The 21,493-nt window shown below is 38.5% G+C and overlaps 1 protein-coding gene across 12 annotated transcripts in view; it reads left to right on the top strand.

The window, feature by feature from the left end:
- The window catches only part of Ssbp2 (single stranded DNA binding protein 2), a 236,712-nt gene that overhangs the window by 185,609 nt on the left and 29,610 nt on the right, over window positions 1-21,493 (top strand). For all 12 annotated transcript variants that reach the window (XM_029468161.2, XM_029468160.2, XM_021180034.2 and 9 more), the window contains 3 exons: window positions 11,525-11,584; window positions 20,452-20,518; window positions 21,168-21,238. In XM_029468161.2, coding sequence (XP_029324021.1) covers window positions 11,525-11,584; window positions 20,452-20,518; window positions 21,168-21,238 — 198 coding nt within the window. The remainder of the gene's footprint in view (window positions 1-11,524; window positions 11,585-20,451; window positions 20,519-21,167; window positions 21,239-21,493) is intronic.

Here is a 21,493-nt window from a genome sequence, read left to right as displayed (position 1 = left end):
AAAATTCAGATAGTAGAAATAGTATTTCCCAGAGTGAAAATCACTAAAATTGTATAGTGGAAGGCAGAGAATACTGTTTAATTATCAAAACACAAACCATAAAAATAAAACATAAGTGTTCTAGAAATGTAATTTTGAATGTTAAAGAAAAAAAAAAAGCCTGAGCATTGCAAATGGAGCAAGCCCTTCTCTATTGCAAAGATAAAACACCTGAAATGCAGAGGTGCCGGGCGGCTGGCAGCTGACTTCTTGTGACTGCTGTCCTACAGACCTGGTGATAGTTTCTGGTCTCAGCTACAGAATGAATTTAAACTTCTCAGCTTGAATAACTAAGGGGGCTTTAAAACCTACAATTCAGAAAACTAAAAGCCCCGTAGCATTTTCTGGATGGACAGGGAGCAGAAGAGGAACTGTTGGGTGTCTGCTTCTGCCTCGCAGTTGGGATAGAAGGACAATGTCTGTTGGAACTCCAGTTGTTTCCTGGGGAGCACTCAGCAGTTAGCCTGGCTGTCTGAGACCAGGGCACTTGTCCTGCCACTTCTTGTTACTCCTGAAAGTCAAGGGATCAACATAGATGGGGTGGAACTCTTAGTTTATGGTGGTGGTTGTTTCGTTTCGTTTTTTAATGCTGAATCTTATTCTGTGGTTAGAAAACACTGCTCAAGAGGGCTGATGGCATAACTGTTGTGCCCCGAGCCTTGATCACCTTTTCTTTTTCAAGGGAGGGTCAGACAGGTTGCTTGTGCTTGCACTTGCCTCTTGCCTCAGCTACCATAGAAATCCTCAGGCGAGTTCAATTTCCCTCTCTTTCATTTTTCAAATTCCCAGCATCTAATATATGAGTTAAACTAGTTTAATTCATTAACATACATGTTGAAATCTTTATTACTTTAAAAAAATTGACACATAAATATGGGTTATATTTATTTTATATATAAATATAAATTATATTAATATTCGTATAATTTAGTTTTGTTTCATGTGTGCTTCTGGGAGTGGAGCCCACAGCCTCAGGCATGCTAAGCAAACACTCTACCCCTGAGATCTATCAGGGCCAATTTCTTAACAAATATATTAATTTTTCTGCATGGACATTTCAAAGGACTATTGCTAAATCAATTGAATGCCACAAGAATATCAATATACCAGAAAGATAAGAACAAAATACAGCATTTTAAGTTATTTTTACAATGATTGCTGAATACAAGGTAAAGGGTATATTTCCCATACCCTCACCTAGAGCAACTTTACATGAAAATATAAATCATACAATGCAAAAAAGTGATGAATTTGTATTCTTTAAGGAAAAATTAAAAGTATTGCTTGAATCTTAGCTTCTTTTAAATGGTTAAAAATTTAAACAAAATATTAATTATTTTCTTTTATTATTTTCTTTACATTCCAGTTGTTCCCCCCTCCCCAAGGTCTTCCCTCCCACAGTTTCTCATGCTATTCCTCCTCCCCCTTGTCTCCTAGAGGGTGGCCCCCTAAGTAGACCTCCCCCTTCCCTGGGGCCTCAAGTCTCTAGCTAAGTGAACCTTCTCCCACTGAGACCAGACCAGGCAGACCTCTGCTATATGTGCCAGGGGCCTTGGACCAGCCCATGTATGCTGCCAGGGTGGTGGCTCAGTCTCTGGGAGTTCCCTGGGGTCTGGGTTAGTTAAAACTGCTGATCTTCTATGGAGTTGCCCTCCTCTTCAGCTTCTTCATTTTTCCCCCTAATTCAACCACAGGGGTCCCCAACTTCAATCCAATGGTTGGGTGTAAGGCTCCGTTTGTAAGTATATCATAGCATCAATAATAGTGTCAGGCCTTGGTTTGACCCCACCCCCACCCCATGAGATAGATCCTAAGTTGGGCCAGTCTTTGAACCGCCTTTCCTTTTAGTCTCTTCTCTATTTTTGTCCCTGCATTTTTTTTTTAAGACAAGAACAATTTTGGGTGAGAAACTTTGACTGTGAATTAGTAAACCACTCCCTCTGATTGAGGCCCTATCTATCTACTGGAGGTGAACTACCTCTCCCCAATGTTGGGCATTTTGGCTAAGGATGAGTCCTGAGAGCCTCTCACCTCCCAGGTGTCAGGTACTTTCTAGAAGGTCCCCTATCTCCCACCACACTGAGCCTGCTTATTTCCATTCATTCTGCTGGCCCTCTGGGCACCCCCCCCCCATAGCTGATCCTTTTCCCCTCCCCTTCCCCTTTCAAACCCAGGTACCTCCCTCCCTTCCCCCTTCTAAGTAGGATTGAAGCATCCTCACTTAGGCCTTTCCACTAGTTACGCTTCTTATATATAGTCTTAGGTTGTATCCTATGTATCCTGTACTTTTTGGCTAGTATCATATTGCATATTCTTCTGGGTCTGAGTTACCTCACTCAAGATGATATTTTTTTAGTTCCATCCATTTGCCTACAAGATTCATGATGTCCTTATTTTTGATAGCTACATAGTACTCCATTGTGTAAATTAACGACATTTTCTGTATCCATTCTTCAGTTGAGGGACATTTGGGTTGTTTCCAGCTTCTGGCTCTTACATATAAGGCTGCTCTGAACATAGTGGAGCATGTGTCCTTATTACAGGTTGAAGAATCTTTTGGGTGTATGTCCTGGAGTGGTATAGCTAGGTCTTCAGATAGAACTATATTCAGATTTCCTGAGGAATTGTCACACTGATTTCCAGAGTGTTTTTACCAGCTTGCAATCCCACCAGCAATGGAGGAGTGTTCCTTTCTCCTCATCCTCACCAGCATGTGCTATCATTTGAGGTTTTGATCTTAACCATTCTTATTGGTACAAGGTGGAATCTCAGGTCGTTTATATTTACATTTTCCTTGATGACTAAGAACTTTGAACATTTCTTTAAGTGCTTCTCAGCCATTCGAGATTCTTCTGTTGTGAATTCTCTGTTTAGTTCTGTACCCTATTTTTATTTGGGTTATTTGGGGTTTTTTTTTTGGAGGTTTTCTTGAGTTCTTTATATATTTTGGATATTAGCCCTCTGTTGGATGTAGGGTTAGTGAAGATCTTTTCCTAATCTATAGGTTGTCATTTTGTCTTCTTGACAGTGTCCTTTACCTTATGGATGCTTTTCAGTTTCATGAGGTCCCATTCATCAATTTCTGATTATAGGACTGGACCAATTAGTGTTCTGTTCAGGAAATTTCCCTTGTGCCAATGAGTTGGAGGCTCTTTTCCCCTTTCTCTTCTATTTGATTCAATGTCTCTGGTTTTATGTTGAGGTCCTTGATTCACTTGGACTCGAGCTTTGTATAAGGTGACAAATATGGGTATAGCATTAGGCTTCTCCTAGGCCCAGTTCCCATCTAGTCTTAGGTTCTTAGTCCTTTCGTAGTATAATGTACAATTTGAGTGGGCCTCAAATCCAATCAAAAAATGGTTACTTCCATAACAGCTGCAGCTCTGTGGCACCACTACATCCTGCAGATAGGTCACTGTTGTAAGTCACAAGGTTTGTAGGGGGTAGTTTTAGTTAGGTTTTTACTGCTGTGAACAGACACCATGACCAAAGCAAGTCTTATAAGGACAACATTTAATTGGGGCTGGCTTACAGGTTCAGAGGTTCAGTTCATTATCATCAAGGCAGAAACATGGCAGCTTCCAGGTAGGCATGGCGCTGGAGGAGCTGAGTGTTCTACATCTTCATCTGAAGGCTGCTAGCAGAATACTGGCTTCCTGGCAGCTAAGATGAGGGTCTTAAAGCCCACACACACATTAACTCACCTATTCCAACAAGGCCACACCTACTCCAACAGGGCCAGACCTTCTAGTAGTGCTACTCCCTGAGTCAATCATATATAAACCACAATTGCTGTTGAAAGTGGGGATTATTTTTTTTCTCTAGTAGCATACTAAGCAGCTTCTCACACGATGACTACTAGTCCAGTCAGTGGGAGTGCAGCTTCTAGTTGGGTGCAAGATCAATATCTTCATGTTTGATGACATAAGTAAGTTTGTGTCTTCAGCAGTAGGGCCTTACCACCACCAGTAACCAAGAGCCTTGCTAATTAATAGTCGGTGATGTTTGAAGGGGTCAAAGTGATCCCTTTGGCCAAGAGCTCAACAAGGTACAGCACATTCCTGACACTGGAGGTTTTACTTGATGGTGTAAGATGTCTAGATATGACATTGTCTCCACAGTATATGGTGATCCTGTTTAACTTCATATGCATATATATTTTAGGAGGCTTCTGTAGTAGCAGGTTTCCATATGGCTGTTCAGAAGGCTTCTAGTACTACTTGTCCCCATATTCCTTCCTTTACCCTGCCTTCCCCACCTCCTCACCTAATCTTACTATTTGAGTTTCTCCGTTGTCTCTATAACACTGTACTATTTCCCCTTTCCAGGAAGATCTTCTCCTCTCCCATGCTCCCTTATTAGCTACCTAACCTCTGTTGTTATTCATATTGAAACATCTATCTAAAGCTTAAAAGCTAACATCCACATATGAGAGAAAATGAGCACCCTCATACTCTATCTTTTGCTATAAATTTCAATTATTTATTTTCATAATCAGATATGTAGTAAAGGCAATTGGTCTGTTGTTAACCTTACTACCACACACCAAAAATAAGTGTGTGTGTATTTGTGTATACTCACTGATATAAATTGACTTAATTGAATAATTAATTTTAATGAATGTTGTTCAGTCATATATGTGTATGTTATGTATATGAGGACAGCACCAGGACCGGTATATTGGTCCTGACCCACAATCCATGAGTCTGTGGGGCACACCTATATGCAACGATTGTGTGGTAACAAAAGCTTAAGAAGTACCCTCATCTTCTTGAAAAGAACCATAATGTAAGTGACCAATCTTGATGCTTAGGATAAACCCATAAATAATCACCCTGCTTATAACTGCTGTATGGGATTAGCTTGCCAAAAACACATCAAAGAAACTAGATTTGTTATTACTTTACAGTTATTTTAATTAAGTGTTGATGAGGATAGACTGTCTAGGATGCATGGAAGATAAACTACATCCTTACGCTGATCAGCAGAATATGCCAGCACAAGTATGTCATTTGTGAGCTAAATTAGTTTAGTACTAGTTGGAATTAAAATGTGTTAATCAAGAGTGTCTTATTCACTGGAGTGTCAGTGGTGTCTGATGGAGATGTTCATGAAAAACAGAAAGGAAACTAAACAAATAAGATGAGGAAATTGGAAGAAATCTTTAGATTTATTTATGTATAACTTATGCATCATTACTTTTCTATAGAAAACTCAAGCATTACATGGAATTATAAAAGTATGCAAACATCTGCATATAAAGTATGACTAAGATAAACTGTCACGCTCCACTAAAGATTTTCAAAGAAATATTCCCTAGTAATATTTATTATTGGTAACATATAATTTTAAAAGAGTTAATATATTTAAGTTTAATTTTAAAAACTTACTTATAAGTAAAATATAGAATAGAACTCTACATAGAAAGGATCATATACAGAGAATTTAATTTGTAAAATAGATACAAAAATAGTTTTGTTTTTAAAAGAATATTGTCCTTTGGTTAAACCTTGTAGTCAATATATTTTGGATTCATTGCTAAAAATTTAACTATATCCTGATATATTCTTCATTTTCTAAAAGTATGTTTTACAGATTCTAGACTAATCCTATGTCATAGAATTATGCTGGACTCTTAATATATTACATTGACCAAACTAGAGAAAAGATTAAAACTAGATTAAGCAGTAGCTCCTCAGGACTAAGACATAAAGACACTTAATCGCATCATGATTAGTAAAACTATTGAAAACAATTCATATTTTTCCATAGCATTTTTCATTTGCATCTCATTTTTTATCTAAATGCTGTGGTATATAAACTACATTTTAAAAGTTAACCTTTTTCTTATGTATCTTTTATGCCAAAGATATTTTATTTTAAGAAGACAGACTATTTAGTATCAGTACTGAAATGTTGAGTCTTGGTGGTCCACTCTTTACAGTATTAGTATGCACTACTTATTTTTAACAGGAGACATTTATACCAAGCAGCCAAGCTCTGTTCCATCTCCAGTTAACTGCTCAGCTACCTCAGCTACTGACTCAACCAAGCATTCCATTTGCTGCTTTCCTCCTGTACCTCCTCCCCAGGAGGCACTGCCTGCCTGCCTTTCTTTCCTGGAGAATGTCATAAGTTACCATGTTTTAATGAGCAGTTTTATTATGATGATAACACTCTTCTAATCAAACCATGTCCATTTACTGTCAGCCTTTATCTTATAAACAAAGTCAAACATGTCCAGGCTACATGTATTATAAAAGCTCTACTCAGAGTGTCTAAGGGAAAAGAGGAAGAGCTTGTTAAACTGCGTTTGGGTTTTGGTTTTGATGTTTTCCTTGCATTTCTTTTAGTCTGGTGAATCAAGACTGTATGCTAATTTGTCTTTATATGTAAATTAACTTGCTTATTGGAGATACTCCCAGCTTTCTCAGCTTTTCTGTTTAAGTGGTGGCTGGGGGAAAGAAGTGAATGTTCCCAGAGCTCCTGGGGCCATGAGGAGATGCTGAGTCAAGCAGTTTGTTTGTGGCTGCTTGGCCCTATGATAGATCCATCTATTCTACACTCCTAAGAAAGGGCAGAGCCAGGGTTGGGAAAACTAGAAGGGCAGTTCAGAAGTTTGATCTTTGCTTTCCTTTTACCATAAAAGATTGACTTAATGAATTCTAAGAAGTGAAGCTTTCTGCTTTAAAATGTCTCAAGAAAGTATATTTAAAAAGATTTTATAAGTCATGTTTTATTATAATGTATCAGAAAGGATAAGAAATAAACGGTAATCTTCCTTTTAGAAAAGCAGTTTAAAATTTCTAAATAATTCTTGGTAGAATATGAAATAATAATCTATTTAAACTTAATGACCTTTATTCTTAAACACATTATGATTCTGCGTGACATATGTCAGTACTCTGGAAGACCCTTGGCTGCAGAGAGCCTGTGCTCCTGCCAGGTGTTGTCACGTGCCATTTTGTCTTCACACACTTACTGATGTTTTTATACGGTGTATTTGTGTTCTTCCTACTTCCCAGTAACCCATCTCCTTCAGGTTTAGTCAGTCTGCTCTGCTATAATGACAAAACTAGATTAGATGATCTAAGCAACATACTTACTCCTCGGAGTTCTGAAGCCAAGAATAGTCAAAGTCAAGGTGTTGGGCTTAAGATAGTCACTTAGTGGGGTGTTTCTGTGGTATATAAGAAGTAAGTTCCATCTATTAGCACACAATTAGCCTGGCAGAGTAGCAGACACCTAAAACCCCAGCTCTCAGGAAGGGAGGCCTGGGATCCTAAATTCAGTCATCAGCTCCATAGCAACCTTGAGGCGAATCTGAGCTATAGAGACCCCATCTCCAAACATCAAACAACCAAAACTCCAAGCAGCCTTGTGTTCAGTTCTCTTCTCAGTGAGCAGTCATTTGCCCCTTCACAAGCGGGAGGGAAAGCAGTCAACCCTCTGTCTTCTTTTTAAAGACAGCAAACTATTCAGGAAAGCTCTGCCCACCAGAAAGATTCCCTACAGCCCCCATCTTTACATAGCTTTATACTGGGGATTTGGTTACATTATGGGAATTCTGTAGAGACACAAAGACCCAAAGCACATGTTAATAGTAGGAACAGGCAGAGAGAATTTTGCTTATGAGAATAGCTTCCCTGTTAGGATGCAGGCCAAACTGTCATGGGCTCAAGAACCTCATCCCATGTGTGTGGCTCAATCTGAAAGTGAAATCATCATCTAGATTTTCAGTCACTGAGGACTGTGCATTTGATTCAGTAGGGATGACACAGTATGGCTTTCAGGAAAGGTACAGATTAAAGGGTGGGTTTTTTTGTTTGTTTGGTTTTGGTTTTTTTGTTTTGTTTTTGGAACTTTCATTGATACTTGACATTTGGTAAAGAGAACACTATATTTGTTCCAAAGAGGACTGATGCACAGAACATTCTCTGAAAAATTATTTCTCAGTTTAATAATAAGGTTGTGAGCTTTGACGAATTCCAAGGAGAGAGAATTGATCTCTTTTGGGGGGTGGGGTTAATTTTATTTTCGAGACAGGGTTTCTCTGTGTAGCTCTGGCTGTCTTGGAACTCACTCTGTAGACCAAGCTGGCCTCGAACTCAGAAATCTGCCTGCCTTCCTCCCAAGTGCTGGGATTAAAGTACCACCACTGCCTGGCGGAATTGATCTCTATCTGCTTAGTTCACTGACAGATCTAACACCTAGAACCTGAGCCCTTGTGGATGCTCAGAAAATTACTTGTCAAATGAGGGATTCTACTTGCTGCACCCTTACATTAGGAGTGCTCTTCTGTTCCCAACTGACCTCTAAGGCCTCATTACTTTTCTCTAGAAAACATGGTAATTTTCTCCAACTCCTTGATAAGGGCAGCTGGAGTCTGCAAGCATGCGTTTTTTCTGTAGACACCCCCCCCCCCACACACACACACTGCAGATGTCTACAGCTGTACACCATACCAAGGTTTTAATTTAAAGGCAAAGCAGAAAGGACTTACTTCAGAATTGTGTATCCCTTGTTTTGTAAAGGATATTAAACATAATCTGGTCCAACTTCTTCATTTTAAGGTTAAGAAAACTTTAGCCCCCAGAGCGTATAGCTCAAGGCCGTCCTACTAATCAGCGATGCTACAAAAGCCAGCAGCCAAGCTTTTGACTCACACACAGATTTTTTTCCATATACATTATAAATAACTTTTCCCAGGGATTTGATGTCCTACTTAAATCAAAAAACCAAAATGAAACAAAAAAACTGCCTAAGAAATAAAGAATAAGCTTATTTTCAGAGCTAAGAAGTCTTTGAAGAACATGGTTGTCCTAAGTTATAAATTCAGAGTACCAACATGTCTATTATAACATGTAACTAATATTATCCGTAGATAATCTCTGGCCAAGATCAGTATTTTACCATAGCATAATTAAAATTGACTTGCTAGTTAGTGAAGTACAGTTGATCCAGTGCAAACAGCCTGATATTGCAGTGTTGTGTTTACATAAGTTAACTCATTAGACGGTTAAGACTTAGGTGGCTGTCTAGCTATGTTATAGTTAGGTTTTGTCTAAATATTTAGAATGCTAGCACTATTTTTTTTGTTTTGTTTTGTTTTTTGTTTTTTTTTTTTTTTTTTGAGACAGGGTTTCTCTGTATAGCTCTGGCTGTCCTGGAACTCACTTTGTAGACCAGGCTGACCTGGAACTCAGAAATCCACTGCCCTCCGGAGTGCTGGGATTAAAGGCGTGCACCACCACACTCAGCCTAGCACTAATATTTTTAAGGAATACTTTTGCTAAAACATTCTTTATAACTTAGATAAAAATATTTTAAATAATCTAAATGAGCTAGATTTTCCTGTCATGTGTGTTCTGTGGAAATACTTAGCTATATGACTTTGTCTATCAATCTCCTGTCCTCCCTCCCTCCCTCCCTCCCTCCCTCCCTCCCTCCCTCCCTCCCTCCCCCCCCACCAAAACACAAAAGTGAATTGTTTTGGAGGAAGGCATATGAGGAAATAAACTCTCTAAACCAGAATCTGTCTCACCCAACATTATTTTGCAGGGACCTGTCTGTCCCTAGTCACCACATACAGCCTCAGGTGACTTCTGTAAACCAGGTAGAAAAGCAGAGATAATCTCTTCCAAATTCAGAGGTTCACATTCAGTTTTTCAGAGATCAGATAATCTATGAAGTTAACAATGCAGCTTCTTTTCACACTAGATGCACACATCAGTCTTCAGTAGTCTGTTTCCAAAGGCATTCAATAGTTATGTGCACCAGGATTTGGTGTTTAGTGAGACTTTTCACATCTGGGGCCTGTACTCCATTTCCAAGTGATTTTATCGTAGGTAGGAATTACTAGTAAGCTACTTTTATTTCTTTGTATTTATTTCAAAATAAATATTATATTATATATGTTAGATATATATAATATATATATTATACATTGAATCTGTGAATATATCATGAAACAACTCTTTGTGAAGAAAGACAACTATTATAAAACCAATAATACAGCATCTAATTATCAAATTTAGATACTGTACCTAAATTGAGTCCAGAATTTAAAATTGTAATTATGTAAGTAAAATTGGATGACTTAAAAGGGAAAGAAAAGAGCAGAGCCTGAAGTTGGCCTAGGCATGTAGCTGGCCGTAACACCTGGCTTACTTGCCGCTTCACCTTGGAGCAGCTTCTCCACTGAGAGAGAGCTGGCTCTGCTCACTCTGGGAAAGCCAAGTGTTTTGTAATCAACTTTGTTAGCATAGGAAAAGTCCACTTAAGTTTTAGCAGCTGGAGGTAGGTAACTCTGTTACTTCAGCAGTCTGCCATGTCTGCCCAATAAAATGGTCCCCTGGGAGCCCAGTGACAACAGAGAGTGAAGCAAGCTGCCTCTTCAGTATAAACTTAGTTTTGTTAGCTCCTTAGACTGCAGCAGATACTATAGAAATAAATCTGCATGACAGAAATTTCTTGAGATTTTTTTGCTGCAAGCCAAATGTTCTATTTATAAAAGACATAAATGTAGGGTTCGCTTATGTAAAATGTTATAAGCTGGGTATATAAACCTTTTAATCTACTTGCCACGTATTAAACTGATTCTCAGTATATATTAAACTTCTTAATATTTTAATTAATATGAAGCCCATTAGAAATAAGTACTTTCTTATTTTATATGTGAAAATCTTATTTAAGTATTACTATATAAATAAGCAAAATTATTATGCTAATTATTAATAAATAATAATAATAATAAAATCAAAGTTTTGAATAATTTCATAGCACTTTAGAAATAAACAACCTGAGTCTAAGTAGACAAGTTTAGATATTCATTTCCATAGGCGCTGGCCACAAAGATACTCGTAGATACTCAGTTTCCTACTAAAGATTTAACCCAGCTTAACAGAGTCTTTGACTCGTCCAACAACAGAAACTAACCCATTTCCCTTTTGATTAAAATATATATACTTCAGAATATACTACAATCAAAATATGGAAAGAAGTTTTACTTTTAAACTTTATAATCAATCATATAACAAACTCATAATGGGAAAAGAGCAACCCATAGAAAACAAAGTTCTCTGTAGTCTTGTGTAGAATAGCAGTAGAGGGATGAAATTTGAAAATTTTAATACACACTCAGAACCTGTCATGTGTAATGCAATAACCACCAAACCTGATAGCTATGGGGACTAGCTTATCCATTTCTTCATCCTGTTGTTGCCAATTGGATCATCATTTTAGAAACTCATATTTTTAATTGCTGTGGTTAATCATCTTCAATGTTTTCACATTTCCTGTGGTAAATTCTCAGATATTCTCCAAAATAAAAAGCAGGATGACAATTTTCTTGGAAGCTTTTGTTCTGCTGGAAACAGGAAAATGAATTGATTATAAATTGTATTTATTTACATTTTTCAAGTAGTTTGTTGTTTAGATGTGTGTTTCACATTACTCTGATTTTTGTTTTGTTTGTCTCTAACAGCCTTTCATGTCGCCTCGGTACCCTGGTGGCCCGAGGCCCCCATTGAGGATACCTAACCAGGTAAGGTTTGTGTGCTGCTTAGCATTTGTAAAAGACCTGGCAAATATCACAAGTGTTTCTTTTTGTGTGAAATCTACCTTCCTCTGTTATCTCCGCTAACTGCAGTCTCCTTGAAGGCTGCTGCTTAGCCAGACTTTGTGCTGACTGACTTTTTTGCTAAGTGTTGTTGTAACAGGGAGACACATGTGTCCTCATGCTTTATCTCTGACTATTTACACACATTTATATATTTGAGGAGTCGTAATGTATGTGGCTTGCAACCTTGCAATATTTACTATCTATTTCCAAAAATGATTGGCTGCCTTGTGGAGCTAATTTCAGTAAATGCTGAACATCCTCTCAGTGAAATTTCCAAGAGCATACTTTGGTTTATTTTCACGGAGTATAAAATTCATATACATTGTGCCTTGTTAATGATAGCATGTCAGATATGTAATTAGATGCTTCTTGAAGAGCTAAGTCTAAATATTTAACAGTAAATCTTACAATTTTTATTTTAAGAGTTTCCGTTTCTAAGTGTTTATTCTCATTTGGTTTTTAATCAACATCGTAAGTTCTTATTTACTACGAAGAACAAAGCACATTGTTACAGTTTAGTTTTAGGATGTGGGTGGGATGCATTCTGTAGTACCAGAAGAAATGATTTGCTTCATCATACTTCAGTTTTATCTTAAAACAAAGTAAAATTACTTTAAATTCACTTTTCAATTCTTTTCTTTTGATTCATACATTTTTTTCACTATCAAAAATGGAAAAAGAAAATTACAAGTTATTAAGGCACTCGTTCCAATAGAATTTTGGTTCTCTCACCCACAGTCTTAGAAATCATGATGAGTCAGGCATCATGGCACATGCCTTTAATGCCAACACTTGGGAGGTAGAGGCAGGCAGATGTCTGGAGGGAAGTATGAGGACAGCCTGGTCTACAGAGGAAGTTCCATCACAACCAGAGAGTTCCATGATAACCAAAGCTATGTAGAGAGACCTTGTCTGAAATAACCAAAGTCAGGGGTAGGAGGAAGAAGAGTAAGAGGAAGAAGGAAGAGGATAGAAGAATGGACGAAGAAAGAAGGAAGGAAAGGAAGGAAGAGAGAAAGAAAGGAAAGAAATGATGCTGTCTTTTGAAGTGTCCTGGCTTGCTGGTATTCTCTGTGTCTGGGTGCCAGCACCAGGCTCACCTCCAGAGCAGAAGGAAACTTTAGGAGACTCCGCACTGGCTTGTTCAGAATGACTCTGTGCCCAGCAGTTCTCGTGTTAGCAGCTGGAGCTTTTGTAGTTTCCAGATCCAAGGTGTGGATCAGAGAACGTGACATGAAAAAGGACAGAAAGTGCCAACATGTGGAAGTCTTATTTTTTTTTTGTAGATGAATGTGTATGTATCATCAGATATACTTACATAGGCGTCTGAGCCTTTTCATTTTAGTTTTTATGAATAAAATATTATACCTTCTGTTGCAGTCTTCATGCTGTTTCAAATATTCCATCCCTAGATTTGTATATTGCATAAATCTAAGGGAATCCTAAAAATCTGTATTAGGAAACTGTGAGATTCTAATAGATAATATTAAAATACCTTTATTCTATACTAGTGATGAGAACATGGTATAATTATTAGAATTATATTCATTTCATGCAATGTCAGTGTCATATATAAGATACAATGGGACAAGCATTAGTTTGAATTCTCAAAACCCATCTAAATGATGGATTTATGTGGTGGTCAGGATTGCTGCCTGTAGTCCTGACACTGGGGTTAGAGATAAAAAAATCTTCAAAGCAAGCTGGCTGGCTAGACTACTTCAATCCAGTTGACTAGACCTTGCCTCAGTAAATAAAGTGCAGAACAATTAAAGACACACCATCAACCTCTGTCCTCAATATATATGTGTTAAAATGTTTTTAATATAAATGAATATAGTAAATTAATATGGTGGCTGTATTTCTTTTTCCTAGCTAGTTCGCAATAACCACAACACAGAGCACCCAAGATTTATTTTCAAGCTTCACCTCAATTTCTGAGCAGTCAGTGATTTATATTAGTCCCCTAAACTAATCTGGCTACCCCCAGCCAAGAATTCCATAACACTTGCATTTAGGGCTTTCATGTTTCTATTGAACTCTCAAGAACTCACTCCTCCCTCCTCTTCATGACAGATCTGAACTTCCCTACCTCTTTTTATTGACAAGGTAGAGAATAAATGGCAAAAATTGTTTACACAAACTGGAGACAGGAGATCCCTGACACTGCACGACTGCGTTCATATTGAAATAAGACATGAGGGCAGAGAAGGCAGCATTAGAAGAACTCGAGGATAACCTTTGTACTGTGCACAAAGTCACTCTGCCTGTGTACAAGCTGACATGGGCATTAACACACATTAGCTCACACACAGGACAGTGCGTGCACACACACATGCACAGACACTGTGAGTGCACACACAGACAAGATACTGGGTTAAGTCTCAATAAATAGTGAAATCATTTACAAGTTTTAAAGACATTGTGGAAAACAATCTACTGGAGTGCTGCTGCGGGTATGTTAAGAGATGTAAGGGAGAAGGCACAGAAACATGTCAGTACAGCATGGCCGACATGTCAGTGTGTGAGCTGCTTCTCAGAACCGTGACATGGTCATAGTCTGAGAAGGAGATGATGGACCACAGACTGGATTTCTGAGAGGTAGGATTATGAGTCATTTTGCTATTGGAAATTTTCACTGTTTCTGCAGTTTACATTAAGCAGATATTCACTTGTGATTAGAGAAAACACTAACTATATACATAGAGAAACTTAAAATTTTATACTTTGAATAAGATTAACCCTTTTGAGCTGGGTGGTGGTGGTGCACACTTTTAATCCCAGCACTCGGGAGGCAGAGGCAGGAGGATTTCTGAGTTTGAGGCCAGCCTGGTCTACAGAGTGAGTTCCAGGACTGCCAGGGCTACACAAGAAAACCTGTCTCTAAAAACCAAAACCAAAACCAAAACCAAAAAAAAAAAGATTAACCCTTTTAAATATTTAGTGTGCCATTCCTATAATGGGAAGAAGACAGATAAAATGCATACTAAGTATAAGTTATTCCTAAACCTAAAAAGCTAATGACTTTTCAGATAAGTAAAGATCAGCTGACATTTGAGGGAGGGAGGGAGGGAGGGAGGGAGGGAGGGAGGGAGGGGGGGAGAGAGAGAGAGAGAGAGAGAGAGAGAGAGAGAGAGAGAGAGAGAGAGAGAGAGAGAGAGAGAGAGAAAGAGAGAGAGAGAAGCGAGCTAGCTAGTTGTTTAGACAGTTGTAATCCCAGCTCTTGAGAGGCAGAGTCAAGAGGATGACCATGGGTTCAAGGTCATCCAGGGTTACATAGTGAGATCTGGATGTGCAAAGGAAAAATGTAGACATTTACTTACAGATTGAAAATTCTCCATGAACCAAGTTGGTTACATCTCAGACCACGTACCCTTCAGAGCATGCCCTCTTACTGAGGAGAGCACATGGCCTCCTACTCAGTAGCAGGGGTTGGCTAAGGGCGGAGGGCAGAAAGTGGCTTCTTTGGCCATTCATATAACAAGAGTACATTAAAAATACTATTTTGTTATGATTTTTAACTTTAGTTTACATTGGAACACATGTTTATTCCGACCACTTCACCCCTTGTGAGGCAGAGGGCGAAGTTCAGTATGTTTAGGGAAAAAAGTACATTCTCTTCCCACAAAAAGCTTACACTGTGGATACAACATAGCTTGACCAGATCAAGTCATGATAAAGTGTGTGTGCTTCAAAAGTAACATTATCTTTTGTTTTCTTAGATATATTTTAAGAATGAGTTGTGACATGCATGTTTAGTTAAAAATATAATAATATATACAAAATCTGATTTAGGAAAACCCACTTGATCAGATACTTGTTGAGGTTTATAGAGAAGAGCACCATTCTTAATAAGGTCATTGATCAGTGACTAAACCATTGACAACCTATTTTATCCTTTTAGACTTTATATTTAAATCAGCATGCAAAGTATTAGATAGCTTAAGTCATCTTTAACAAGGTGTGTTTAGTAAGTTCCATCCTTCTCATCTCCTCCCTTTTTCTGCAACCCTGATCTTCCCGTGCAGCTCCCACCCAGTCCCTTTGCTCCATTCATGACTGGTGTGCCCTGGTACCCACCTTCAGATCCTTATTACTAATGTTTACCCTCCTTTAGTCTCCTTTGTTTGTTGATCCTGACCCATATTCATACAAACACACACATACACACATACACACATACACACACACACACACACACCACATCACATGTTTATATACACATACATTACAGTCCAGGATTCAAATATGAGACACAACATGATTTTCTTCTTTTTGAGTTTGGGTCACCTCACTTAATATTATACTTTCTAAGTCTATCCATTTTCCTTCAAATTCCTTGACTTCACTTTTCTTTACAGCTGAGTAATACTCCATTGTGTATGTGTACTGCTTTCCCTTTATCCGTTTGTCTGTCAGTGGGTTTCTAGGATGGTTCTGTCTCCTTACTATTATGAATAGAATAACAATAAATATAGATATGTAAGAATTTTGTGCTAGGATATGCCTGGGAGTAGTATAGCTGAGCCATACAGTAATTATATTTTAATTTTTTGAGGAGCCTCCACACTGAAGTCCATTGTGTCTGCATTGGGTTGCATTCCATTAGAGTGAGCAGGGTCCTCTTTTGTTGGAGCCTCCCCATGGTATTTGTCAAATTGCTTGATGATAGCCATCTGATCAGAGGGAGATGGTCTCCCAGAATAGTTTTAAATTGCTTCCCCTGATAACTAGAGATTTTGAACATTTCAAAAATATTTACTGGCCATTTGTGTTTCTTCTTTTGAGAACTTACTAGCCTATTTGTTGATAGGCAGGAGTTCAGGAGGTTTTTTTTGTTTTGTTTTGTGGGGGACATCATGATTTACTTTTTATAGTTCTTTATACACTCTGAATATCAGGCCCCTTTGTCAAAATAAGAGGTGTCCATAGCATTGCTGTTTTATTCCCAGGCCCTCTATTCTGTTCCATTGGTTTTCCTTTCCATATCCCTGTATAAGGCTGTCTGTATCAAACTGCATCCAGTTATGCTCTTTCTATTGAGGATTGCTTTGGCTACTCATGGTTGTCTTAGTTAGGTTTTCTTTTTCTTGTGATATAAAAACTTGACCTAAAGCAGCCTGATAAGGAAAGGGCTTATTTCCTATTATATGTTCAAGTCACAGTCCATCACTGCGGCAGTCAGAGTAGGAACTTAAGGCAGGAACTGAAGCACCTGATATCAACCTCCAACTCCATACACACATAAACACACATCCACCATACAACCACTCACACAGATACACATGCACACATGAACACATATACACATACACCAAACACACAAAAGGAATAGATGATTGATGACTATAACCCATTGAATAAAATAGGGATTCATAAGTAGTAAATAAGTAGAAAAGTATAGCTTCCTTCCACTAAATGCCAGCCAGTAAACAAAGGCAGTGATGGGTGTTGAGTATCTCCACATAATATCTCAGTGGTTAGGAATGAATAGTGAAGCTAACAAAGGGTGAGGGTTCAGGAGTGAGATGCTGACAGTATTATATTAGTTCTGATAATACAGTTATCAATTGCAAGGGCCGGGGATGATGATCTTGATGTAAAGATCTGGCAGATACCAACACAATCAGATGACAAAGGTTATGATCAAAGGTTAATGGTGACTTGGCATCTTAGACCCTCAGACTTGGTGCTCAGAGCACCATAGCTGCCTTGTGATACTTTCTCCTATTAAGAAAACATGATCGGAGTCCAGGTCATAAAAAGAACCTCAGAGTCACCATGTAAAATTACAAGGCTTATTCTCCTGACAACCATTGAAGGAGTGATAGACAAGGTTGTCATGGATAGGAAAAATGGCAGTTGTTCCTGCTTAGGAAACAGAAAGAGTCATGGCAGCTAAAGGTAGTACATGCTTCATGCTGTCCTGGTATTAGAAAGAAATGCTAAGACGTAGACTAGCTTTGTAGCCTGGATGGAGGTACTGTTGCATTTGCATGATTTCCTAAATTGAAATAGTCAGATGCCGAGGCTTGACATCCACACTTGTTCTCAAAGAGTCTCAGGATTATGATGTGGGGGATGGCAGCACAGAGGTTAATGCTGACCTCTGAGGAGTCTGGGTTGGCTTCATAAGCAAACTTATACAGTTGTAAGATTTTCTCAAGAGTCAGTAAGAAATTGACCCCAAACATCTCAAAGATGTCAGGTCTTAAAAGGAAATTTTAGTTTTGTTTTGTCTCTTTTTAATAGTTGGCATTTTATATCACTAATTAAAACCATGGTTTGAAAAAACCCTTAAGTTTGGTATAGGTGGAAGTTAGTATGTGAGTGCACTGTGGTTAACACAAGGATGGCACCAATAGACAGTCTTGTGGACATGGCAGAGTTCAGAGGCCTAAACAGAGAACCATGGGCAACTAAAGTATGCTGAGAGTGGGAGAATTAGGGTTCCCAAGGAAGAGCACGCCAATCGATTATCCAAAACCAAACAATCGATTATCCAAATCCAAATGTTCAGCACTTAAAACACACTGACAGGTAACACTATGCAAACTGAGCAGCTTATATTTATGTATTTAGGAATGCATAATTGCTTTAGGAATAATTACACCTTGTACGCACACACACATATACACACATATACACACCATACATGTATATATACAGCATATATATACATCACATACATATATGTCAGGTGTCATTATTTCTGAATTAATTGTATATACATATATGTTTGGCATATGTGTGTGTGTGTGCCTGTGCATGTGTGTGTGTAAAAAAATTATTGAAAATAGAGTCCATGGATTTGAAAGAGAGTAAGGAGAAGTATATGAGAGAGTTTGGAAGCGGGAAGGGGAAAATGATATACTTTGTTCTCAAAGGATTTGGAATACCCTTATAAGTGCATGCTCAGTAACTGTATACTGGGTATACTTTCAAACAACAACAACAAATCCAGGAATTAATGAAAAAAAAATGATGGAAAATTAGAGCCCTGTGTTACCTTCCATGGCAACAGTTAAAGAGACTGGAAAACTAGAGCCCTGTGTTACCTTCCATGGTACCAGTTAAAGAGACTGGAAAACTAGAGCCCTGTGTTACCTTCCATGGCACCAGTTAAAGAGACTGGAAAACTAGAGCCCTGTGTTACCTTCCATGGTACCAGTTAAAGAGACTGGAAAACTAGAGCCCTGTGTTACCTTCCATGGTAACAGTTAAAGAGACTGGAAAACTAGAGCCCTGTGTTACCTTCCATGGCACCAGTTAAAGAGACTGGAAAACTAGAGCCCTGTGTTACCTTCCATGGCACCAGTTAAAGAGACTGGAAAACTAGAGCCCTGTGTTACCTTCCATGGTAACAGTTAAAGAGACTGGAAAACTAGAGCCCTGTGTTACCTTCCATGGCAACAGTTAAAGAGACTGGAAAACTAGAGCCCTGTGTTACCTTCCATGGTACCAGTTAAAGAGACTGGAAAACTAGAGCCCTGTGTACCTTCCATGGCACCAGTTAAAGAGACTGGAAAACTAGAGCCCTGTGTTACCTTCCATGGTACCAGTTAAAGAGACTGGAAAACTAGAGCCCTGTGTTACCTTCCATGGTACCAGTTAAAGAGACTGGAAAACTAGAGCCCTGTGTTACCTTCCATGGCAACAGTTAAAGAGACTGGAAAACTAGAGCCCTGTGTTACCTTCCATGGTACCAGTTAAAGAGACTGGAAAACTAGAGCCCTGTGTTACCTTCCATGGTACCAGTTAAAGAGACTGGAAAACTAGAGCCCTGTGTTACCTTCCATGGCACCAGTTAAAGAGAAACTCCAAATGTGGGTGCATAGTTGTTAGATTTCTTTTCAAAATATTTGACTATTTAATTAGGTAAGATTTTCTAGTTAAGTTTAATTAGAGGATCTTATAGAAAGTTATTTCAGTATCCTTAATAAATTAAATTAAAATCTGAAAATGGCATTGACCTTGTAAGGAAGAAATAGGATGGCTTATTGTAGACTTGTTTCCAAAAATATTTATGTACAAAATTGAATAAATCAGAATTTCTCCTCCTCCTTTTCTCTGTCTCTCTGTCTCTCTGTCTCTCTCTGTCTCTCTCTGTCTCTCTCTGTCTCTCTCTGTCTCTCTCTGTCTCTCTCTGTCTCTCTCTCTCTCTCTCTCTCTCTCTCTCTCTCTCTCTCCTTTTTAGACTGTTTTTTGTGCAGCCTTTGCTGTCCATGAAGTCACTCTGTAGACCTGACTTGAACTCAGAGATCTGCCTGTATTTGCTTCCCACCACACCTGGCTTCTGTCTGTCTGTCTGTCTGTCTGTCTGTCTGTCTGTCTGTCTGTCTGTCTATCCATCCATCCATCCATCCATCCATCCATCCATCCATCCATCCATCTATCCATCTATCTATCTATCTATCTATCTATCTATCTATCTATCTATCTATCTATCTATCTATCTATCCATCCATCCTTCCAATCATCCAAGACATGGCCTCTTTAGGCTGTCCTGAAACTAGCTCTGTAGACCAGGCTGGCCTTGGACTCACAGAAATCTACTCACAGAAATGCAACTGTACCATCAGCCAAAAACAAAATTTCTTTTACAGCAAAAATCTTATATTAAAGCTATACAAGGATGAAGTTTATAAAATGAATGGGAAATTGAATGATCTTGTGAGACATTCAAATGCATTCTGTAGTTGCAGAAACTTAAGGGGGGGGATGTTAAAGCACATGCTTTATAAATACTTACAATATTACTTGTTATTTTTGTTTTTCTAAATTGCTAGGCACTTGGAGGTGTCCCAGGAAGTCAGCCATTACTCCCCAGTGGGATGGACCCAACACGACAACAAGGTAATTAAAGTAGACATAAACTGATTTGCTGAACTAGTGAGGAAATTCATTAGGAACTCCATTGATAGAAATATTCCATGAGTTTATCAGCTGTATTTTCACAGCAACATGACTAAGTGGTTTGTATTTCCAGCTAACTCTAAATTATGTATCATAACAGAGTAGAGGTGATAACATAAGAGAGAGAATACTAAAATGTCTAAAGCCGGTGTGTGACTTGGGACAAGCAGGATGTTAAGTGATTGTGGACATCAGCCCCTTTCCTTTTTCAGACAAGGACTCAGTGATGTAGAAGGGGAGCGTACAGAGTAGCAGGGACGTTATTCATTCAACAGTCCCAGTAACCCACTCTTTCCTTGGAGATGTTTAGGTGCCATGGATAGCTAAGGTTGTATTTCAGGAAATAATTGTCCCAAAGAAAGAGGAGCAAAGGCTGTAAAAGAAGTAATTCAATGCAGGGAAGGAAGAAAATTTTAGCTAAGAAACCAATAAAGAGTAGGTGATAGCCAGAGCTGAAAATGATGGCTACAAATACCAAAATAAGCTGATGGCCTGCTTAGATGTGGGATGGGTCTACGTAGGAAGGGGGACCAGCCTCTAGCTTAGTGCACGTAGCTGCTCTGTTGCTAATCACTTCATACTCTCTTAGGACATCCAAATATGGGTGGACCAATGCAGAGAATGACTCCCCCAAGAGGAATGGTGCCCTTAGGACCACAGGTAAATATTATCAGCCCAGAAGTGAGACACTGGGCTGCTGCCTCCTGATGAGATGGCCTTGTTTGCTGGGTTTTAGCATATGTAATGAAGTATTGACAGACCTCAGGACTTAAGGCATTGGACACAGATCTCATGTAAAATCCTGAAAGAAAACGTATGAATATTTCTTTGCAAAATCATATAGTTTATTTTTTCTGTTTGTATTAGCAGTATTTCTAGTAATATGGAGGAAATGAAGTACCTTGGTATAAATTT

Source organism: Mus caroli, unplaced genomic scaffold (genome assembly GCF_978045245.1).
Source record: "Mus caroli unplaced genomic scaffold, Mus_caroli_1 scaffold_15, whole genome shotgun sequence".
Classification (NCBI taxonomy): Eukaryota; Metazoa; Chordata; class Mammalia; order Rodentia; family Muridae; genus Mus; species Mus caroli.
The sequence above is the reverse complement of the archived record's forward strand: the minus strand, read 5'-3'. Positions and strand labels throughout refer to the sequence as shown.